A 23,121-nucleotide genomic window follows, 5' to 3' on the forward strand; every position below is an offset into this window, starting at 1 on the left:
GAAAAAATTTCAAAAAATATTTTTTAATGCATAAAATTTTATACATGAAAATTCTTGATACAAAACTTTTAAAAATCTTTTACAATATATTTAAAATATTTTTTAAATTCACAATTATGAAAAAATTTACAAAAATAACGCAAAATTATGAAATTAAATTTTTAAAAAAATAATAGTAATATTTTTTAAGTGCCCTCGAGTTTGCAACTCCATTAAATATATTTTCAGATAGTCCTTGATTTTGAATGTCCCTCAAAAAACATATATATTTTAAAGTTCACGATTTTCCAAAAAAATATATTTTTTTTTAATTTCCATGATTATTGAAATCCTTAAAAAATAATTTACATTAAACCCACGAATTCTTAAAAACTCTCAACAGTGCATCTTAACAGTTCTTGATTTGGAAACTCCTAAAAAAATATTGTTTTTAAAAACTTCACGACTATTTCTTAAAAATATGTTTTTTTGAAATTTATTATTATTGAAATTTTATTATTATTATATTTAAAATCAACGAATGTAGAATATTCTCGAAACAATTTTTAATAATTCATATCCTTAACGGCAGCGATATTATGGAAGTCCCTAAAAACATTTAAAAACAAAATTCGTAGATATGGAAGTCCTTTGAAAAAATATATTTTTTTTAAATATACAATGGCGAAAAAGTCCCTATGCTGTAGCATATAATTGTTTTAGCATTTCATTGTCCCCTTAATGTTTAACCGAACATCAAAACCTTTGTGCTAGCAATGCTGCGAAGCCACTCTGCAAAAACCTTTACTTACATATTATTTATAATAGGCTAGGAGTAAATTTACACCCCCTTTTGTGTAAAAGCTTGACATTTTGTTGTTTTGTTATATTTTTTAATTACTACTAACCCCTAAATAAGCTAGAATACTTATATGTAACAAAATATGCCCCTATCGAAGTTATTTTTATGTAAATCTTTTATATACAATTTGTTCCAAATATGCATATTTTTAATTTTTTCTTTTTCATATTTCCCCCATATAGGCTTACTCTGGCATGGTACCAATAAAACGTCCTGCTGCTGAAAAATCTGGCATTCCTGTGTATCCCGGTGCAACAACATACCAACAATTAATGCAATTACAGCAGCCATTTGTACCAGTCTCATGTGAGTATCAAACTCAAAATAGCACAAGCTCTTCTACTACTGCTACTCCTACTACTACTATTACTACCAATTGTAATACTACTACTACCAATATTATCAATTGTAATCAATCTACTACTACTACTGCTGCTGCTAATGTTGCTAGTGCTGCTGCTGCTGCTACATCAGCAACATTAAGTACAACATCGACAACAACAGCAACACCATTATTAGGTGCTAATTTAACACAACACCAACAACTACAACAACACCAATTTCACGTACAACAGTTACAACAACAACAACAGCTGTATTTACAAAACTCCACACAATCATCTGCCTTGTCCTCGCCCAACAACAACACCACCACCACCTCCTCCTCTTCTTCCTCCTCATCCAATGGTCAAACATTATTTAATACCAATACCAATATTCCTCCACCACCACCACCTACCCAATCCTCAAACCAAAACAACAGCAACACCACAAACAACACCACATTTTTAAATAATAATAGTTATAATGAAATGTCGTCCTCGACAACAACAACGACACCACCACCACCACAAACAACAACAACAACATCAACTACTGCTAGTAGTAGTAACAATAGTAATTTGACATTAAATGCTAGCAGTAATAATGCTAATGACAACAACAACAATTTGAATTCTAGTAGTAGTAATGAAAACAATAACAGTGAAAACAATCACAACAACAACAACAATAGTAATAATAATAATTGTCTATCGTATGCTAATAATAATTTAAACAATAGCACTAGTCTTAAGTTGAGTCCTTATAGCACTTCTAATATAACAACAACATCAATAAAAACTGAAGAGACAGATTCAGCAGCCGCAGCAGCAGCGGATTCAGATTCATGTAATGTTCAGAACAACGTGAATAGCAATTCCTTAGAAAACACTGATTCAAAGTTGTCTCCCTCGAAAACAGCTGCCACAACTGCTGCAGCTGCTGATGATGGTCATTCATACAACAGTTATCGTGACAACGAGCAACAAGACAACAACGATAAGCAAACTGAGGGCATTACTACATCCTCAGCTTCATCTACAGCACAAACACAAGCTAATACTCATACCTACATGAATGGCAATGCCAATCCTGCAAATGATTCAAGCAAATCACCGTCCAGCAACAAAGACGGCCTCAATGGCCACCTTGATTCTAACGCTAACGAACAACCGGCTACTGCTGTTGCCACTAGCCACGCAACACCTTTGCACAATGGCTATGCAACCGCAAGCACATCTTCTAGCCAGTCTACAGGCATTTTGCCTACACCTCCTTTGCCGGCCACCTCTTCGGTGGTTACAAATGCCTATCAGGCCCAGCAGAATATGCAGCGGTTGTATCAACAATCGTATAATGCTGCTATGGCAGCTGCAGCTACCTCTTCTGCCTCGCCATATGGCTCGGTAATGACCACTTACGCCAGCTCTTTGCCAGTATCGACCAGTGCAACAGTAGGTCACTATACATCACAAGCTATCACAGTACCTTCGTATACCACAGCCTATGGCTACAGTGCATACCCCAGTGTCAGTAGCAGTGCTTCGGGTGGATATTATGCTGATGCTGCTGCATTGGCTAAGGAAGTGGCCCAAAAGAATTATGCCAATGCTGTAAAGGTGGCCAATGCCAGTGCAACGTCATTGACCGGTAAACCCTTAACAGCGTCGGCTGCCCCCGTGGCATATCCCAATTTGACTTTTAACAAGGCGTTTATGACAGCTCACAACACCGCTGTACCACCACCCAATATGGTAACTGCCCAACAGGCAGCCTTTATGCAGGCCCATGCTGCCCAGCAACAGGCTGCTGCAGCGGCGGCCGCAGCCCAAATGCGTAGCCTTAGCACTTTAAATCAATCAGGTTTAACCAGCCAAGTAGGCACACCAGTACATGGTGCCAGCAGTGCTGCCACACAAGCTGCTCTACTGCAAAGGCCTCCATCGGCTGCCACAAGTTATATGCAAGCTGCTGCAGCTGCTCAAAATGCTGCCCTCATGCGTGGCCAACCCATGACCATACAAGCCGCTGCAGCCCAATCACAATATGCCGCCCAAACGCAATATGCCGCCCATGCTCAATATGCTGCTTTGCAACAACAGGCCCAAGCCCATGCGCAACAGCAGCAACAGGTGCAGGCCCAGGCCCAACAGCAACAACAACAGGCAGCCTATTTCTTTCCAGGCATGATGCCAGGTTATCCTTTCGCTGCCATGGGTGCTTTGCCAACAGCAGCGACAGCAGCCACAGGCTTGCCAGCTGGCATTGCCACACATCCCTCCGCCGCTCAATATGCTGCCGCAGCAGCAGCCACCACAGCTGGTACAAATAGTGCTTTGGTCTTAAACCCATTCAAGAAAATGAAAACTTCCTAAGAAGTTTAGGCAAAGCTTTACAACGAAAACGCAAAGCTAAAACAACGAATAAAAGCTTTCTTTAACACAGACAAAAAGGAAGTTGTTCGTTAAGTCCTTACCAATAGAGACGGGGAGAGAGAGAAAAATCATTCTCTCTCTCCCTTTCTTTAACACAAATACTCTTTATTTTAGAGAGTATCTTTACAAAGCTTTAAAGAGTCAAAGAGATCATTGCCTCTCAAAAAGCTTTACATTATTGTAATAATGTACTTAATTATGTTAGACATTTTTTTCTTTGTTTTTGAAGAAAACTAAAACGAAACAACAATAACAACAACAAAACAACAATTTGTGCCTAAGTTTCAAGGAAAATACATTTTTGAGAAAAAAGGATCCTAATGAAAAAATTAGATTTTCATTAATTTCATGTTATGTTTCATTTTGTTATTGTTTGTAATTTATATTTAAAAAGCTCCATAGAGAGTTGCTTTTGTCTTTGGTTTTGTAACAAAAATCACAAATCCCGCCTTAAATCTATGACAACCCCAACCAAACACACATCTTGAATGGTTTCTGATTATAAATCTGTAACAGTCATATCTATGAAGCTCTCTCTCTATCTCTCTCGTTTTTTTTCCATTTAGGAAAAGATGCCCTGTAAATGATCCATCAATTTAAAAATAAATCCAAATTGCAGTACATATTTATTCAGTTTTGGCTTTAAGGAAAAATTATAAAACAGAAGCTTCTAAAAGCTTTTTGAATTAAAAAATTGAACGCAATTGTATTTATACCCTAAAGCTCATACCTCATTGAATGAATAAATTATTTCTTAAAGATATAGACAAAAGCTTCGGACTTTCGTGAAAGCTTTCATATTTCTGACTAAAATACTTAAAAGCTTTGTTGTATAAATACATTCTTATAATATTTTTATAAGGATAAAGGATCACATGTAAGCTCAATAATAAACGAATGCTTTTCACAATTAAAAAATATTATTTATACAGTTTCTGCTTAAAATACTTCAAAGCTTAGTTTCATAAATTTGTTCATATAATTTTTTCATAAGATTAAAATATCACATGGAAGCTCAATAATAAGTGAAATCATTTCACAATTACCAAAAATATCAAAAGAGCTTATATTTATTACTGTAGAACTCGTACTTAATTGTAGTATGAATTCCCTTGAAAGCTTGCAAGTTGCTGCTTATATTTATTACTGTAGAACTCGTACTTAATTGTAGTATGAATTCCCTTGAAAGCTTGCAAGTTGCTGCTTAAAATACTACCAAGCTCCGTAGCATAAATGTGTTCTCATAAGGATAAATTATCACGCTAAAGCTCATGACAAAAATATTCTTAACTGGAGAGCTTTTATACCAAATTTACGGTACCATTAAACTTTCGTAAGACTAAACCACATGAAAGCTCATTTGTAAATGAAAGCTTATAAGGCTTAAATAACATTTTTATCATGAAAAGTTTAGTATAAAGTAGGGAGTTTTTATGCTTTTATAATTCCACTCTCCGATCACTTCGAAAAGCTTTCTTGTAAAAGTAATAATGTTTTTAATATATATAAAAGCTGCTATAGTCAGTTGAATATTCCAAAAGCTTCCATCGCGGTATATAATTAATATGTATTATATAAAAGCTCTGCAAAAATCAAGTGAAAAGCTTTCTTGAACATGTTTCATATTAGCTTTATTTGGTTTAAATGATATCTAATATAAAAGCTCCATAAAATCAACGGAAAAGCTTTCACGAAAAGATTTCTTGTAAGAGTAATAATATTTTTAATATATAATAGCTATATATATAGTCAATTGAATGTTCAAAAAGCTTCCATGGCGGAATATAATTAATATGTATTTATAAAAGCTCTGCCAAGGTCCAGTGAAAGATCATGAAGATCATTTATTATATGAGCTTTTTTGGTTTAAATAATATGTAATATTTAAAAACTCCATAAAATCAACGGAAAAGCTTTACGAAAATGTAGTATCTTTTGAAATTAGATTTTTTTCAGTTGAGCTTTAAAGCCTTTCATTTTATTGTACTGTTTTTTTAAATTGATGAGATAAATTTACTAGGAGAAACCATGTCTTAAATTTTAGTAGTTAAATATTATTTTTGTTTTAGAAACCTACTTGCCCTCTTTGACCCTAAAGCCGTCCACAACTTGTCGCTCTCTCTCTGAAACACTTTATCACTCTCTCTAGTTCTTTTACTCGCCACTCAGACTTAAAATATACATATGCCTTAATTTTGCCATAATATAGTTTAGTTTTTTATTTAAGTTCATGTTTTTTTGCCAGTGAGTGATGTTGTGTTTTTAAGTGATTATTTATTAGTCTTGAGTTATAAGTTATTATTATTTTTTTAACCACTTGAGTTTTGCCATGATTAGAGCTTTACGAAAGCTATTTGTATGTAGTTAAAGAAATTAGGTTCCTTTAATTATAGTTTATTATTATTATTAATTTATTAAAATAAAGAGAAACAAAGAAATTTTGAAAACGACGAAAAAAACGAAATTCAACAACAACAAAAAAACGAAGTACTGTGATAGCTTTTAAAAAAACATGTCTTGTCTTTAATGGAAAGAAAAAACAGCAGCAACAGCAAAATCTATGCCCCTTTTCAAACCCCCTCCCTTGAAAGCACTTCAACCTTGCTTAAATCACACTCAAAAAAGCTTGACTTAGTACTGCGTTAACCTTAGTTTGTAACAAACAAGAAACGAACATCACAAAAAAGCTACTAACATTTTTATGACTTAGGTTCCTAAACTTTAAACAAACAACAACTAACTTACTTAAAGACTAGCTTTGACTAGGAAAATCAAACTATAGATTGTGTCCCCAAACCCGTCTTGCAAAAGCTTAAAATGGAAATGGTGTAATAAAATATAAAAAGGGGTTTTATAACCCGTTTTTTATAAAAGCTTTGGTGTTAAGCTTTGTTTTACTTTTGGTGTTTAGTGTTTTGCTTTGATTTTATTCAAAGCTTTTGTATGAAAGCTTGTGTAGTAATGCCCAACCACCCCCATAAATACGAAGAATACTTAATTAGCTTAAACGCTTGTTATTCTATGTGCTTAATATTTATTAAAAAATATATATACTGATAGAAACTATTTTATTAAAATATGTAAATTTGTATACATCTTAAATTTTTTATTATAAACAGGTTACTCCAAAATAGACAGGTAAAAGGTGGCTGAAAAAAATAGCTCACAGAAAATTTAAGAAATTTAAAATTTAAGGAATTTAATTTTAAAAACACTGACGAAGTTTTTGGCATTCTCCATAACGCAGTAGATAAATTTTGACATTAAAAATAAATATCCAAAGGCCGAGTTAGACAAAATACCAAAATCGAAAATACCAAAAAATAATAATAAATAAATTAATTAATAAATAAATAAATAAATAATTAAATAAATAAATAAATAATTAAATAAATAAATAAATAACTAAATAAATAAATTAATAAATAAATAAATAAATAAATAAATAAATAAATAAATAAATAAATAAATAAATAAATAAATAAATAAATAAATAAATAAATAAAACGTTAATAAAACCAGTTTCAAACCTGGTACAAATGTTGCAAAATGTCCTTAATTTGAAGTTTAAATATATAAATTTTATGATTTATGCTATGAAATTTACCAATTCAAAAATTTTGCTGTTGGATATTTTTTTTAATTACAGGCTTTCGAGTTATAGTGTTAAACAATTCTAATAAAATCCTTGAACGAAAAATGACAGCTTTGGAATAAAGTTGTTCTCAAAAAAACCTATTTGGGCTTATTTTGAAAAAAAATGTATGAGATACAAAATTTTATCACGTTGTGATTACCACTGCAGAGCAATGGTCAGCATTCTCGCTTTGCAAATGGTTTAGAAGCTCCAGAAGACAAGATGATAGTTACTGCAATGTTCCATAAAAAAGTACTTTTTATGTAATTTTGCAATAGTTGTTATTCATTGAATTTGATTTTTGTTTTGAAAATCCTTCATAATCAAAACTTTTGATGGAGTTAGACATTGGCGTGGGTTCGAAACTTTGCAATCCAGGATCATACAATTCGGGAATAAAATTGGCTTTGAAAAATAGACATCGCTGGAAAAACATCTTTCTTGTAAGAAAAAACTTATTTAGGCTCAAATGACACTGTTAATATATCTGCCCCACCAAAACAATAGTCAGCACTCCAGCTTTGTAAAAGTCGTGGGTTCGAAGCTTGGCTTGCAAAGCCAGGATCAGACAATTCCAAATAAAAGCTGTCATTGAACAAGTGTTTTTTTCTATGGACTTTTGGCATTTTTTCTTCACTGGTTCATAAGTTATTATGCTTTAAAATTCAATTTTCAAGATCCCCCAGAACCGCAAAATTCGCTGGATTAGATCGACAATGGATTCAATGGATTTGGAACCGAAACATGCATTGAAGAAAAAAACTCATATGTAAATAAAAAAGTGACAAATTATATCTCGAAAGTAAGCAAAAAACTTTGCGTATACATATTGACAGAAATCATACGCAATAGTGGCCATACAATAAGCTCATGCAGAACATTTTTGATAGATATTTTTCTATCTCATAAGCTTGAGTATATTGCAATTGTCAAACTTATTAATTTTGAAAAATTAAATGAAAAAAAATTATATAGAATTCTACGTCTATAATCTTCTTTAGTTCATTCTAGAAAGGCGTATACGTATTGACAAAAATCATACGTAACGGTGGCCAAACAGTAAACTCACACCATTTGATAGAATTTAATTTAACTTATGGCAATTTAAAAAAGATTTCCCTCATAATTTATATATGAATTCCAATCAATTTAAAAATGATTTCCCCTCACAATTTATACGTCAATCCCAAAAATTACAAAACCAAGGCGTATATGTATTGACAAAAAAAAATACGCAACGGTGGCCAAACAACAAGTCCACGAAAATCGATATCTTTTCTAACTCATGACCTTGAGGAGATTGCAAATTTTTAAATTAATTAATTGCAATAATTAAATTAAAAAACAATGGCATAGAGTGCCACGTTTATAATCTCCTCTAGTTTATTTTACCAAGGCGTATGCGTATTGATAAACATCATGCGTAACGGTGGCCAAACAGTAATAGGATTGAATTTATTGGAATTTTAAAATGAACTTATTGTGAAAATAGGGACATAGTAAGCAACGTATATAACCGTCGTTAGTTAATTAAGGCGTATAAGTATTGACAAAAATATACGTAACAGTGATCCATATATAGGCACTTCTTCTTTGTCATGACCTTGATGAATATTACAATTTTTAATAATTAAATGAAAATAAATGGTATAAAATGCAAAGGTTATAATCTTCTTTAGTTTATCTTATAACGATGCCGTGTCAGTATTGATGAAACTCATACGCCTACAGGTCAAAAAAAATAGCACATTTAATGTAGTTGTGATTTGATATTAACTACACGTTTTATACGGATTTAATATATTCAAAATTTGTATATGGAGAATAATTATATTTCTATTTGCAATCTCTAAATATATCAAATCTGAAAAAGTGCGAAACTAAGGCGTATACATATTGACAGAAATCATACGTAGCGGTACCCCAAGAGTAAGCCCATAGCTAGAGTTTTGAAACAATCTCAACGATATATGATAAATACTTTCTCTATGCCATGAACTTAAGTATATTGAAATTTTAAAAGAATTTTCAATAATTAAAAGAAAATAATGGATTCGATTATTGCATACTATAGTGGCGTATACCTATTGATAATACTCATACGTTTACGGGCCTAATAAATACTACATGGTTTCATATCTCTAAAAATTTGAAGAAAAATTTGACATTTATTGGTTTACTTTCGGTCTTTTGGGAAAATTTACCACAATCTTCGTCACTTCAGAAATGATAGGTTTATATCTCGTTATCATCACAAGTTGTCTACTAAGACTTTTGGAGAATGTCAAGCTTCATTAGTTCTACCAAATATTTTTGCATTAAATGATAAATTTCTTAATTTTTCTGTATGCTAGCATAAATCGATTTAAGGCATATTATAATTTTATAAACTTATTTTGGAGTACCCTGTATGAATAACACAAATTTATCAAAATTAAAATTGAACAAAAAAACAATGAAATTGAACCGCTCTCTTTGCATCGATACTGTTGTAATGTATGTACTTAATGTCTCTATTTTATTGATTTTGTTTCTTTCTCTATCCCCTAACTCTCTTGTGGCTAATTCTATACAAATGAAAAAAAAAATACTTTGCAGTAAAATGTTTATTTCAAAAAACATATTAGGTTTTCCGTTACTTATTTAGGCAACGAATTGTAAAGAAGAAAAAACATTTTTCTTAAAATAAATTTAATTAGTTGTTTGGAATTTTTGTGAACAAACTTCCTTTTCTTATTTTATTTTTGTAAAGAAAAGAAAAAATCCTACTTGTAATTTGTTATGTTAGATCTCGCTTTTTGCTCTCTTTTGTTTATTATTTTGAAATTTTGATTTTGTCTTCTAAATGTTTGCCAATTTTTTGTCTTTGGAAATTATTTATTAATTTATAGTTAGCTTTCATTTTCTTTTCCTTCTTTTTGAGCTTAAGAAAATATGTTTAGAATATTTCTCTGCTAAAATAATTAGTCTATCTTTTGAACACTTTTAAACACTATCTATGCCACCCGAACACCTTTAAAACACCTTTTTACACCCACCAACCAACCAGCCCCCTATTTTGCCAAATCTATTTTTTGTTAAAAATTAAAAAAATTAAATGCTAAACAACAAAATTGTAAAGCTTTGTTTTTCTTTAAAGAAACAACAAAAACCATTGTTATAAAAAATGATAATTGTCTAATCATAAACTTTTTGTATTGAAAATGCAAAGAGATTGAAAAATCTGTTTTTAATAATTATTTAATGTAATTTTTTAATATATTGGATTAGCTGTTCTCTTAGTTGTGTTAAATTTAAACAAAAAAAATCACAAAAATCTTAAAAAAAACTTTCTCTAATATAAGCCATTTTAAATGTAATAAAAACTTCACCTGCCTATTATGTTTGTGCTGTATTAATCTCTACATAAAAATTAATAATAATTGTTTACGTCACTCTACTTTTTTTGAAGAAAACAATAATAATATCAAATAATAATTTTTTATTATTATAAAATATTATGTTTTATTACCACCTCTTATAATTATTTTGTTTGTTTAGTGTAACCACTTTATGTTTAGTTTATTATTTGATAATAATTAATTGTGTTATTAAATATATTGCTATTATTTTACTTTTTTGTTAGATTTTATTTGTAATTTTAATTGTAATGTTTTACTTTGTTACAAAATGAAAAAAAAAAACTGTTTGAAAAAAATATATAAAAAAACATATAGTTTTGTGTAAAAAACAAGAAACTCAATTGGTATTTATTTATTTTTTATTTGTTGGTTTGATTTGATTGTTCCCTAATTTCTCTTACTTTTTTCTGTCTCTCTTCCACACACTTTTAGCTTCTTTTTGGCTTTACATTTCTTTTGTGTATTTATTTTGGGTTAAGGTCTAAGCTAAAATAAAAAAATATATGTTGCTATCACATTCACTTTTATGCTATACTTCACTTTATATGTTTCCCAGCAACACAGAACAAAAAAAAAAAAAAATACTTTACAAATTCCAGCCTATCATTTTTCTTATAACTCCTATTATGTGCCTTTCTTCTTCTTCTTGGAAAACAAATGTTTTTACAAACTTTTAAAGTTTGAGTGAAATCTATTTTTATGTCTTTTTCTAGTATTTATTTTTTTTTTCTTTTTAAAAGACAATAAAAAGCTTTTTAATTATTTTTCTCTTCAAAAATATTTATAATAATTTATTTTGCATTAAAGTTTGTTGTTAAAGCTTTTTCAAGGAATTTTTGTTGGTTTTATTTTAAAAAAATATATATTATTTCAATTATTGTTTATCACATATTTATTTTGCAGTTTTTTTTATTACATTTGTCGAATTGTTTTTTTTTTCTATTAAATAATAAGACAATTTTTTAATATATTAAAATACAATAAATATGCGTTTTTGGGTAAGTGTCACTAAAGTATTTCTAACATTTAATATTATTTTATCCATTTAATTGACCGCAATTTAATTTGATATTCAATGTGTATACAAGAATATTGTGTTTTTAAGAAAATTATTTTTTTAGAATTAAAAACGAGTCCGTCCACTAAAACATTGGCGTATTTAACAATAAATTTTTCAACGGCGTTTTGTGTAACTCCACAAAAAAAAACAAGTCATAATTTGAGTATCAATAAATCCGAGGTTAGAAATTTACAGCATAACCCTAAATTTCTCTAAATTTACAAGACCAAGGCGTATACGTATTGACAGAAATCATACGCAACGGTGGCCACACAATAAGCCTATACAGAGCATTTTTGATAGATATCTTCTCTATCTATATATCTGATATCTGACCTTCAGTATAATGCAACTTTTAAATGAATTAATTTTGAATAATTAAATAAAAATACAAGACATACAACACAACGTTTCTAACCTCTTTAGTTCATTCTACCAAGGCGTATACGTACTGACAAAAACCATACGTAACAGTGGACAAACAGTAAACCCATACAGAGAATTCTTGATAAAGTTTAATTGAATATATTGCAAGTTTGTCATTAACTTAGTTTGAATAATTAAATGGAAATAAATGACATAGAAACATCGTTTATAATCTCCTTTATGTCACCGTACCTAGGCGAATATATAGGGACAAAAATGTATATACTTAACGGTGCTCAAGAGAAAGAGAGGTATTATGTCGTTACCTTGAATGTATTGCAATTTTTAATAAGTAAATGAAAATAAATGGCATAGAATTCAACGACAAAATCTCTTTTAGTTCATCCTACTATGATATATGTACATACATATATGCAAGTATTAGCGACAGAACAAATGTAAAGCACCTTTAACGTAGCTGAAATTTGATATTAATTAAACGTTATATACGGATTAGATATGTACAATAATTTTATATGGAGAATATTTTTTATTTACATTTTAATTTCTAATCTCAACAAAATCTACTAGTCTATATATTTACAATACCAAGGCGTATACGTATTGGCAGCAATCATTCGTAACGGCGGACAAACATTAAGCACATACGAAACTTCTTGTAACAGCCACAATTAAAGATGATATCAGCTCCGTAGTATGACTTTGAGAATATAATATTTTTTTTAAAGAATAAGGAGTCAATTTCGAATAGTCTTTAGGTAAGGTTGTAGGATGAGCAGTTGCTAAGCACCTACTCCAGATGATGAGCGTCCTGTGTTTCTTCTGGAAAGACGAAAAGGGGAAACGGTGGAAGCGGATAAAAGTAACTGAACCAGTTAAAGGATAAATAAATTAAAGGTTCCTCAGAAGTGAAGTAAAAGAGATGCAATCTAAAGCGCACCACACAGGATGTGACTTTTGTTTATCCGTTTAGGAGACCGACCGTCCCTTGCTTCACGGTCGAGTGGTCAGTATTGAGGGTCATTACAATTCTGATTTGCTAAGATATAGCGACGAAGTTCTACGAACTGAGATGACTTGCCAAATTGACTTTGCTACTTTACATCCCGGTTTGTACTGTCATATCCTTACGGTTTTGTCTGAGTAATCTCAACAATTGTGTTGACGAAGAAGCAGTGCGATCAGAAGACTGATGACCCTGTCTTAGTAGTTCATTAACTAGTTAATTTCGTTAGAAAATTTTGCATATAAGAGCAAAGATCATTTTAATATTAATTTTAAATAAATTCTCGTTGGAATTCAGCTGAATGATCGAAGATTTTTTGCATGTGAAAAAGAAAAGCCGAAGATTCGAACCCATACAACCACCACTATGTGACCAGGTTTCGCTGTTGGTAGCATATCGTTAGACATATAGGCTTTGGAGTGTCTTCTCCGTCATCGAACTTTTCATTTCTAACATTCAGTGAAGAGCTTTGTTCCCATTCAAACTTTATGGCTTCCACGACAAACGCTTTTTAGCGCAGCCCTCGGAAGTAATGAGTATGTCTCTGAACGCTAACATGCCGTAATAACACTTTTTCATATGTTTTCAAGGACTTTGGTTCAAACCCCAACCTGGCTCAAGCTGATTTTTATTTATTTGAAAACTTTGCCTATTAAGATAATTTTAATAATAATTTTCATTAATTTCTCGTTGTTGTAAAAAAGTTGACAAGCCTACCACAAGTGTTTAGAAGAATCTGCAATTTTGAACAGTTTGAGATTAAGTGGCAAAGGACCCATAGAAAGTGTGATCACTCTATCTGCAAAATCTTTCATTTCCACTAACGTTTCTAAAGCTTTCCACACTGCAACAACTCCAGCCTGAAAAACGCTGCAGTTGTCGCTTGTATGAGCATTGGTGTTCAGTTCTTCCCCGTACAGTACAGGATTGGTCTAATACCGAATACTTACTTACTTAGCTGGCCTTTTACAGAACATTTGTTCCATAAGCCGAACTAAGAAAAAACTCCAATCCTCTCTGTTTGCTGCTGTATTTTCCCAATCTGGGATATGTAGCTTATAATACCGAATAGCCTAGACATTTTCAATGATGGATTGACAATGGAAGAAGGACCGGTACAGGGTGTACTGTCTAGTCTTTAGTCATTTCACTGCATTTTCATAAGAACTAAACTTCCGTATCATAATATTCTGCAGTTTATATTAAAGTGGCGTATACGTACCGTCGCTAGTCATACGCCTATAGGTCCAATCAATAGCCACAAATTTTATTCAGTGGCCGACGGCACAATTGATTTCTAATTTAAACTTAATTCCTTGATTTTTTTCGAATGTCGTCGCTCTTTTCCTTCTTATTCTAAGGAACAATTTCCGAAATCAGATTTGATTAGATTAGATTATTAAAACAAATAGCAATATTTGAGTTGCTAAGGAAAAAATCTTTCCAAAATCTTGCAAATTTTAAACGCGCATACAAGAGAACGGTTGTCATACTCCTATGGGTCTAAGAAATAAGTAAATAACTACTAGATTTTACTAAGCAGCCGACCGAATGAGAGATTTCTACTTGAAAGTGATGCCCTAGTTATTTTCTAATGTCTTCGGGATTTTCTATTAAGTCATTTTCAGCGGGTGATGTGAAAACTTTATCCAGCCTTAAGTACAAATGCATTAAGAACATATCCTCCAAATCATAACATTTGTTAGATCATTATATAATGCCGTATACATACTGTCGGTAGTCATACGCCTATGGGTCATATAACACTGTGTGTAATTTTTTGAGTCATATTTTATTAACCATATTCTGACTCCACAGTGTGATAGAACACCAAAAATGAGAAGACACGTGTCTCGCCGTTTTTCCCTATCTCATCAACTTTCGCGGTTATAGGCCCCCAAAGGTTTGAGGCTTTGATGTAAAAAGGGTCATTTAGTCAGGACTATATCTTCCAAACCGCTAGGAAATTTGAATTTATCTCAGAGGCAAAGTTGTAGCTCTTGTCTTAAGGAACAAACATTTTAAACACATATAACCCATCAAACTTCATCTGCAAGGTCAAAATTGCCATGGTCAAAGTTCTTTTAAAATTTTTCTCATGTTTTGTTATGCAGCTTTCAAACCGATCAAATTTGAAGCAAACAACCAGCTACAAAAATGTACCTCAGATCTCAATAAACATCTTTCTAGAATATACGAACTCTGTACAAACGGATCTTTATAGTCACAATAGCAAAACAATTGCAATTTTTATCCTCTTTTCTAGGATTCTGCCCCATAAATATTAAACCGTTCAAAATTCAAGAAAACAATCAACCACAATAGTGTAGCAAAGGCTTCAATAAACAACTTTCTGGAATATGAGAAATGTCTATGAACGGTTCTTAATGGTAAAAATATCAAAAATCTTTTGAAAATATCCAATTTGTATACTTTTTTCTCCGACTCTGGTCCAAAGATACGCAACCGCCCATAAATTAAGGATACAGTCAACTACAAAAATTTACCTTAGAGTTCAACAAACAAGTTTCTGGAACAAATGAAGATACTACCGATGGCGATTTTGACCTTGCAGATGAAGTTTGATGGGTTATATGTGTTTAAAATTTTTGTTCCTTAAGACAAGAGCTACAACTTTGCCTCTGAGATAAATTCACTGATACACTGCGGTGTCAGAATATGGTTAATAATTTTCGTGTTGCACAGTGTAAGTAAATTACGACTAAATTTTATTCAGTGGCAGGCCGAAACTGGTTTCTGCATTTATTTTCTAATGTCTTCGCTTTTTCCTTTTAAATCATTGACAATGACAAATTGGTTTATTTAGTCTTAAGCTTCATTGAAATTTCCACAGAAAAAAATTTTTCAAATCACAACATTCTGTGGCTCATAATAAGGTGACGTATACGTATTGTTGTTAGTTATACGCCAATGGGTCAAATCACTGATTTAGTACAATATTTTAATCATTGGCCTTCGAATAAATTTCTAATTTAAACTGATTGTCGTCCTTTTTTCCTAATGCTTTCGCGTATTTTCCTTGTTTCCCTAAAACAGTTTAATAATTTTTAGTAAATGACCCCAAAAACGCATATTTAATTTGCTCAAGAAAAAAGAAAATCTTTCAAAAATTTGACAAAAAACCTTTACTTAATTATTACGATTAAAAAAAAAACAAAGTCATTACTTAAAAACAGTTTTAATAGAAAATATTATCTATATACATAAATAGTTAAAAACAACACTTTGCATGTTTGTTTAAAAAACGAACTTAATATTTAAGGTAAATTATATAAATAACATTTATATACACTTATGACAAAAACAACAACAAAAAACTTCATACACAAACATTAATACTCACTTTAGTAAAAAAAAAAACAAAAAAACAGATTTTAAAGGTGAAAAAATTAATTTAATATTTATAAAATTGATAGAAAAAAAAACGAAAAAAATAAATTATTGAATATATTCACAAACAAATATAATTTATAAATTGTATTTGTAAAGCAGTTTATTGAAATGAAATTAAAGAAAATATATGGAAATTTAACTAAAAGAAATAATGATAAAAAAACAACAACAAAGAATACAAACATGTATGCTGAAACCTAACAACAAACAAATTGACTATATATTTATGATTATTATTACTATATTATTATGATGATGATGATTAATATTATATTACAATATTTATCTATATATATTAACATTAAATATTATTAAAGATTTTAAAAAGTAAAAACCAACAAAAATTGCTTTTTTACTTAATATCTACTACTACTTCTACCATTTGAGATAAAGCTCTACTCCATAACTTTGAGTTATTCCTTTCTTTTTTATCTATATCTTGTCGGAATTTACGTTGTTGTTTGTCTTAGAGAAACATTGAAATGGCCCGCTTTTTTATAATGTCCTCTTAATTTTCACAAACAAAAAAACAAAACAGCATACATACATATCAACATTTCTTGGTTTTTTCTTCTTCTACTTGAAATTACTTTTGAAGTGCGTGCGTGTAATGTGTAATCATCATCTAGTTGTATGGCTCTCTATTTCTCTACACATATATCTCGTTTTGTTGTCTGTCTCTGTTCTGTTTAATCTTCAACTATTACTTTTTAGTTTGTTTTTTATTTCTTTCGTTTGAATTCTGTACTCAATCACAAAAGAAAAATATATAAACAAAGAAATAAATTATTTCCTATCCCCCCCCAATGGAATCATTAATCCAACGAAAACGCAGTAATCAGCACACACGTTTAATTCTCACGGTTGTAATCAATATAAATATATGTGGCCAGAATACATATCCTTACAAACACTCACATATATTTATACAGATATGTGCGTAACTCTGTATGTCCTGCCTTCCTGCCGTAATTGTTATAAATGTTATTTCTTTAGTTTTGTCTTAGAATACCACAAGAAATTTACTTTTTTTTAATTTTGCTTTAATGGTAAGATTTTGCCTAGATATAATTTAATTTTATCTTTTTTATTTGTTATTTTTAATTCCCGGATCCTTGTGATATCCTTTCCATTTTTCCTCCGTTTTGCAATTTATTTCCCTTTCTCATTGGTGGCTTTGATATTTTTTGATTAGTTTGCTTTTAAAAATGTATTATTTCACGCTTCTCCTTAAGATATTTTTATTACTCTCCCGTATTCTTTTGTAAGCGATATTTCAAATCACATGGATACAATTTAATGCATGGCAACATGAACATTAAAAAATTTAATAAACTATATCTCAATATTGACTCAGGTTTGGATACTCTGTAATTCATACTACAGTGGCGTATACGTACTGTCGATATTCATACGCCTACGGTTAAAAAACTTGTTTGACAATTTTTACTATTAAGGCGAAGATTATTTTTAATATTAATTTTAATTAATTTCTCGTTGGAGTCGAGATTAATGACCGATGATTTTTGCAAGTGAAAAAGGAAAGCCGAAGATTCGAACCCACACCACCATCACTATGTGACATGTTTCACCTTTGGTAGATGCTCATCAGACATATCGGATGTGGGGCGGCTTCGCTATCACCTAACTTTTCCTCTTTAAAATGCTATTTGGTTTTTACTATGAAGAATATTTGTCGATTCATTGTATGGCTTCCATGACAAACGCTTAGTGTAGTCTTTTTCAAGAACATGTGTTCAAACCCCAGCCTGGCTCCATCTGATTTTCATTTAATCGAAAATTTCGCCTATCAAGGCGAAGATCAATTTTAATATTAATTTAATTAATTTCCCCTTGGAGTCGCGCTTAATGACTGAGATTTTTGCACGTGAAACAAGAACTTGTAGATTTTACTCAATGACCAACCTAAAAAATATTTCAAATTGAAACTGAATTCCTTGAAAAAAATTCTAATAGCATCGCCATCTACAACATTAGATATCATATGGAACTGCTTCCAGAATAAAGCCTAAACAAAATTTAGATAATGACCATGAAACGCATTATCCGATTCTCTGTCCCATAGTTTTATAGCGCCACAGATTTCCTGAAGCAGTGCAATTACACAGTTCATATGAATGGCGTAGACATAGCGACAATAATCATACCTATTTGGGGTCCAATTTGTAAAACAAGTGGGCTAGCGAAGTATGCTGATATGGCAGGAAATATGCATATCAGCGATCCAACTGAGTTGTAGTTGCATTTGCTCTTCTCCCTCACGTACACTGTGCGTGAATAAAAACAAACAAAAACATCATTTGGTTGTTTATTTTTGTTTGTAGTTCTCTGAGCGGCGCTGTTATGTGGACACATTAGACATTGCCGGTTATGGGAGAAGTGAGAACTTTGACAATTGCAATTTCATAAGAACTAAATCTTCAAATCATAACTTTCTGTAGTCCATACTGTAATGACGTATACGTACTGTCGCTAGTCATACGCCCAGTAGACTAGTACGTCTAGTAAATTTTTGAACTAAACCTCCAAATCATACCCAGCAAAATAAAATTGAACTACTTCATGATGAAGTAGTACTTTTACAGCTTCCTTCCGAAACAGTCCACAGAGAGTCATGCTGATATGCAGTCTATGGGATGCAGTCTATGGGAGAAGTGAGAACTTTGATAATTGCAATTTCATAAGAACTTAATCTTCAAATCATTACTTTCTGTAGTCCATACTGTATTGACGTATACGTACTGTCGCTAGTTATACGCCCAGTAGACTAGTACGTCTAGTAGATTTTTTTTTAATAAACCTCCAAATCATACCCAACAAAATAAAATTGAACTTCATGATGAAGTAGTACTTTCACAGCTTCCTTCCGAAGCAGCCCACAGAGAGTCATGATAGATGCAGTCTATTCTTTATCTTTTGACAACATCCGATTTGTATCCATATCATCAAATTTATTGTATATGAACAATTAATGAGACTTTCAAGCAGCATAAAACATGATCCGTTATGGTTATTCTTTACTTTTTCACCTAGAGCATTCGCTTTTATTGCTCAAAAATACTCGAAAACTTCTTAAGAAATGCTTCTTTATTGACTTCCACAGAGTCATGGAAAATATCACATGAAGATGCAAATTAGACAGCATCCTTGCTGCACCATGCTCTTGAAAAAATCATGACTCTTTTCACGTAAAAAGATGTAGTGCAGAAGCACTTGCACTCATGATTCAACTACTTTTTTGGCATAAACATTTTGCTGGGATTATATTCTTTAGATCATGCTGTAGTGGCGAATACGTACTGTCGCTAGTCATACGCCTAGTACGACTAGTAGAGTTCAGTCAGTGGGCAACCTCAGAATACAATTCTAATGGAAAGAGATTTTCTTGTTTCCTAATGTCATCGGTATTTGCTGTAATAAACCTCCAACAGGCCAATTTACAAAGTATGAAGTTACACACCATAAAACGATTAGCTCTTGGTCTTATTTATTTATAAATGATTTATATATAAATAAATATTTTCCACCGGAATCATATTTAAAATGGAAGAAATATTTTTCCTTTTTTTCAAGGAAAACAAACAATTGTTTATACAATGAAACCCATTATTTTTAAAAAACTTTGTGTATGCAACAACATGCCTCCTTTAAGGAGAATTTATTGCCATTTGGTCTGTTTATTTCATTTTTATTCATATGATTTAAAACATCGCTTTACTTATTTTTTGTTTCTTATAATTTTCCATAAAATATTGCTTATTAGATTATCCTTTCATATAGCTTCTTCGAAATATTTCCTTTTAACTATAATGTCAATATATAAATATATTATACACATAGTATCTGTCATTTATATATGTATAAAGCAACGACAAAATAATAATACAACAAATTGAGTAACAAAATATGTGGCTAAATGTATAATAATAGTAGTAGGCTTGATTATTGGCACACTGGCATAATAATATTTCTATTCTCAGATCACAAAAAAATAAATATATACATATAGTTGATATAAAAAAAATATTTATTATAAAAAATATCTTTAATATTTTATAAGAGTTTATACAGCTTATAATTATCATCTTTGTTAAATAATTTTGACTAGCATGATTAGAGATAGGGGCTATTTTAGGCTTGCAGTTAGATACTCACTTTAAATATTTAAAGTTATCATACGATAGCCAATGCGTTACTTACAGCTGCTAATACAGATCATTTGCCCTAACATGACAACGTCAAGGAAATTGATCAGAAATCATTTCATAAAACCGAGAAATTTATAACAACTTATACATTTTTTAAATAATTTTTAATAATTATTTCAATATAATGACAAGTGTACTAAACAAAAACATATTAGGCAGCATACTATTATTAACATTATTGGGATTTATCTATGTATACTCATTCGAATATACTCTCCAATATTATCACAAATAACACTGTGCAACAAAATGGACCTCAAAGTCTGGGGAGTGGAAAATTCTTTTTGGGGGTGAAAGCCCTTGATGAGTATAATCAGAACCCCAAAGGGCAGATCCGCCGCGAGTCGAACTTTTGAGTTATGGCGTGATGAATTTTTCACTAGAGACCCTATAAGCCATCAGAAACTAGAGGTATATCTTTGTTCGCAATTTTTTTAGCTTATTTTTAAGATGACATGTCTTCAGTAAAATCTAATGAGAATCTTTTTCGTAGAACATTTCGACCTTCTAACTCGCTTTCTTTTATGTCCTTTTCGTCCTTTATTTCAAGAACCGCAATAAAAGTACCATAAGATGATATTTTTCAGCTTCGAATGTTCTGCAAAAATGTCGCTCAGTAAATTTTAGGTACGGCTCTCATTGACAAGTAATCGATATTGTCGCGTTTTCATGGTCTTTTTTCCATTTATCCAGTTTCTGAACAAAAACATTACCTGGAAGATGTACATACTTTGACCAAATCGGTTACTTCGAGAGTTATGGTGTTCAAAATCCTGCTGCAAGAGGTATCAAAAAGGGTGCACCAATATGACTAGACAGCGGAACCCTATGCAAATGCATATATGGTTAGGATGGTCGTAGAGAAAATCTGATTAGACAGAAACTCGTTTTATCACAAAATAAAACGAATTAGGCCAAGAAATTTGCATATCGTGCATATTTTTACATATTTGCATAAAATTACCATATGCAAAACTATATGCAAAAAAATACAAGGATTTGTAGTCTAAAAATCCCACCGAAATGAAGGTATAAAACTTTTCACCTGAAATTTTTTGGTATAGGCTCACGTCTTCATAGCCCCCATAGAACGGTACCTCCGGATTTCTGGTATTTTGAAGGTTGTGGCCTCAATATCCCTCCGAAATGGCTAAAATTTGGTATTAAGTCTTCCTTGGAGATATAAAACTTTCCACCTGAAATTTGTCGGTATAGGTCCACGTCTTAATGTAGCTCCCATAGAACGATATCTTCGGATTTCTGGTATTTTAAAGGTTGTGGCCTCAATATTCCTCCGAAATGGCTGAAAATTGGTATTAAGACTCCTTGAGGGTAAACAACCGTCCACCTAAAATTTGTCGGTTTAGGTCCACGTCTTCATATAGCCCCCATAGAACCATACCTCCCGTTTTTCGGTATTTTGAAGGTTGAGGCTGTGGTTATACATTTCTCTATTTTATTGACTTGCCTGACAAGAATTTTAAACAGAAAAATTGTACATACAAACATGTTTGTATCTATTATTGAAATATTTGTTGCATAAGAAAATATGTTTCGATTGCAATTTATTCAGAAGCCAAAAATATGCCCAGTCCCAAAATTTGACATGAATCGCACCACAAATAGGGGTTGCAAAAAATTCCGCTGTCTAAATATGTCCGATCTTGATCTACTTATCTGAAACGGATTTCGAATTGCGGTCCAAAACCATTATTTTTGTTTGACACATTTTTATACACTTCTGATCGTATGAAGGGTATATTAAGTTTATTTCGTTTGTAACGCATTGAAATAATCATTTGCCACCCTATAAATTGTATATTTCCTTGAGTCGATCTGTGCATGTGCGTCCGTCCGCCTGTGGTAATCACTCTAGCATCCGCAAAAATGGAGATATGTCGCTAAAATTTTGGGAAAATACGTCTTTTGTTTGCAGGCTGGTCAAGTTATATATCGGTCCACGTATATTTGGTATAGTCCCATATAATAGCACCGCCCGATTTCAGGTATTTTGACGTTTTTAGTCACATTTTCAAATTTGTTGCAATTTGACATATAGGGTTCTTAGTAATCAACAAACTTATATTCGAAAAATTATGGGCATAGGTCAATGATTTGGTATTGCTCCCATATAACGGTACCTCCCGATTTTCCATATTTTCAAGATTTTGGCTACAATTTTTAAACGAACTAGCTGTAATGTGACATTTGAGGTTCTCAATGATCACGAAACTTCTCCACAAAAAAATGTCAATATGGGTCCACGTTTTGGTATAGCCCCATATAACAGCACCGCCCGATTTCAGGTATTTTGACGTTTTTAGTCACATTTTCAAACCGAATTACTTGCAATTTGACATTTAGGGTTCTTAGTAATCAACAAACTTATA

The 23,121-nt window shown here is 31.4% G+C and overlaps 1 protein-coding gene across 23 annotated transcripts in view; it reads left to right on the forward strand.

Moving 5' to 3' along the window:
* mbl (splicing regulator muscleblind) overlaps positions 1-23,121 on the forward strand; it is a 339,449-nt gene that overhangs the window by 251,531 nt on the left and 64,797 nt on the right. For 12 of the 23 annotated variants that reach the window (XR_012413483.1, XR_012413480.1, XR_012413481.1 and 9 more), the window contains one exon: positions 1,024-1,147. Coding sequence is in view for 17 of the 23 variants with exons in the window: in XM_073992621.1 (XP_073848722.1) it covers positions 1,024-1,147 (124 nt within the window). In the remaining 6 variants the exon portion in view is untranslated. Of the gene's footprint in view, positions 1-1,023; positions 6,084-6,716; positions 6,874-23,121 lie in introns of those variants that run through there. The other 11 variants (XM_073992610.1, XM_073992613.1, XM_073992615.1 and 8 more) reach the window with 2 other exon arrangements.

The sequence above is a fragment of the Musca autumnalis genome, unplaced genomic scaffold (genome assembly GCF_047663935.1).
Source record: "Musca autumnalis isolate F117 unplaced genomic scaffold, ASM4766393v1 scaffold_5, whole genome shotgun sequence".
In the NCBI taxonomy this organism is placed as follows: Eukaryota; Metazoa; Arthropoda; class Insecta; order Diptera; family Muscidae; genus Musca; species Musca autumnalis.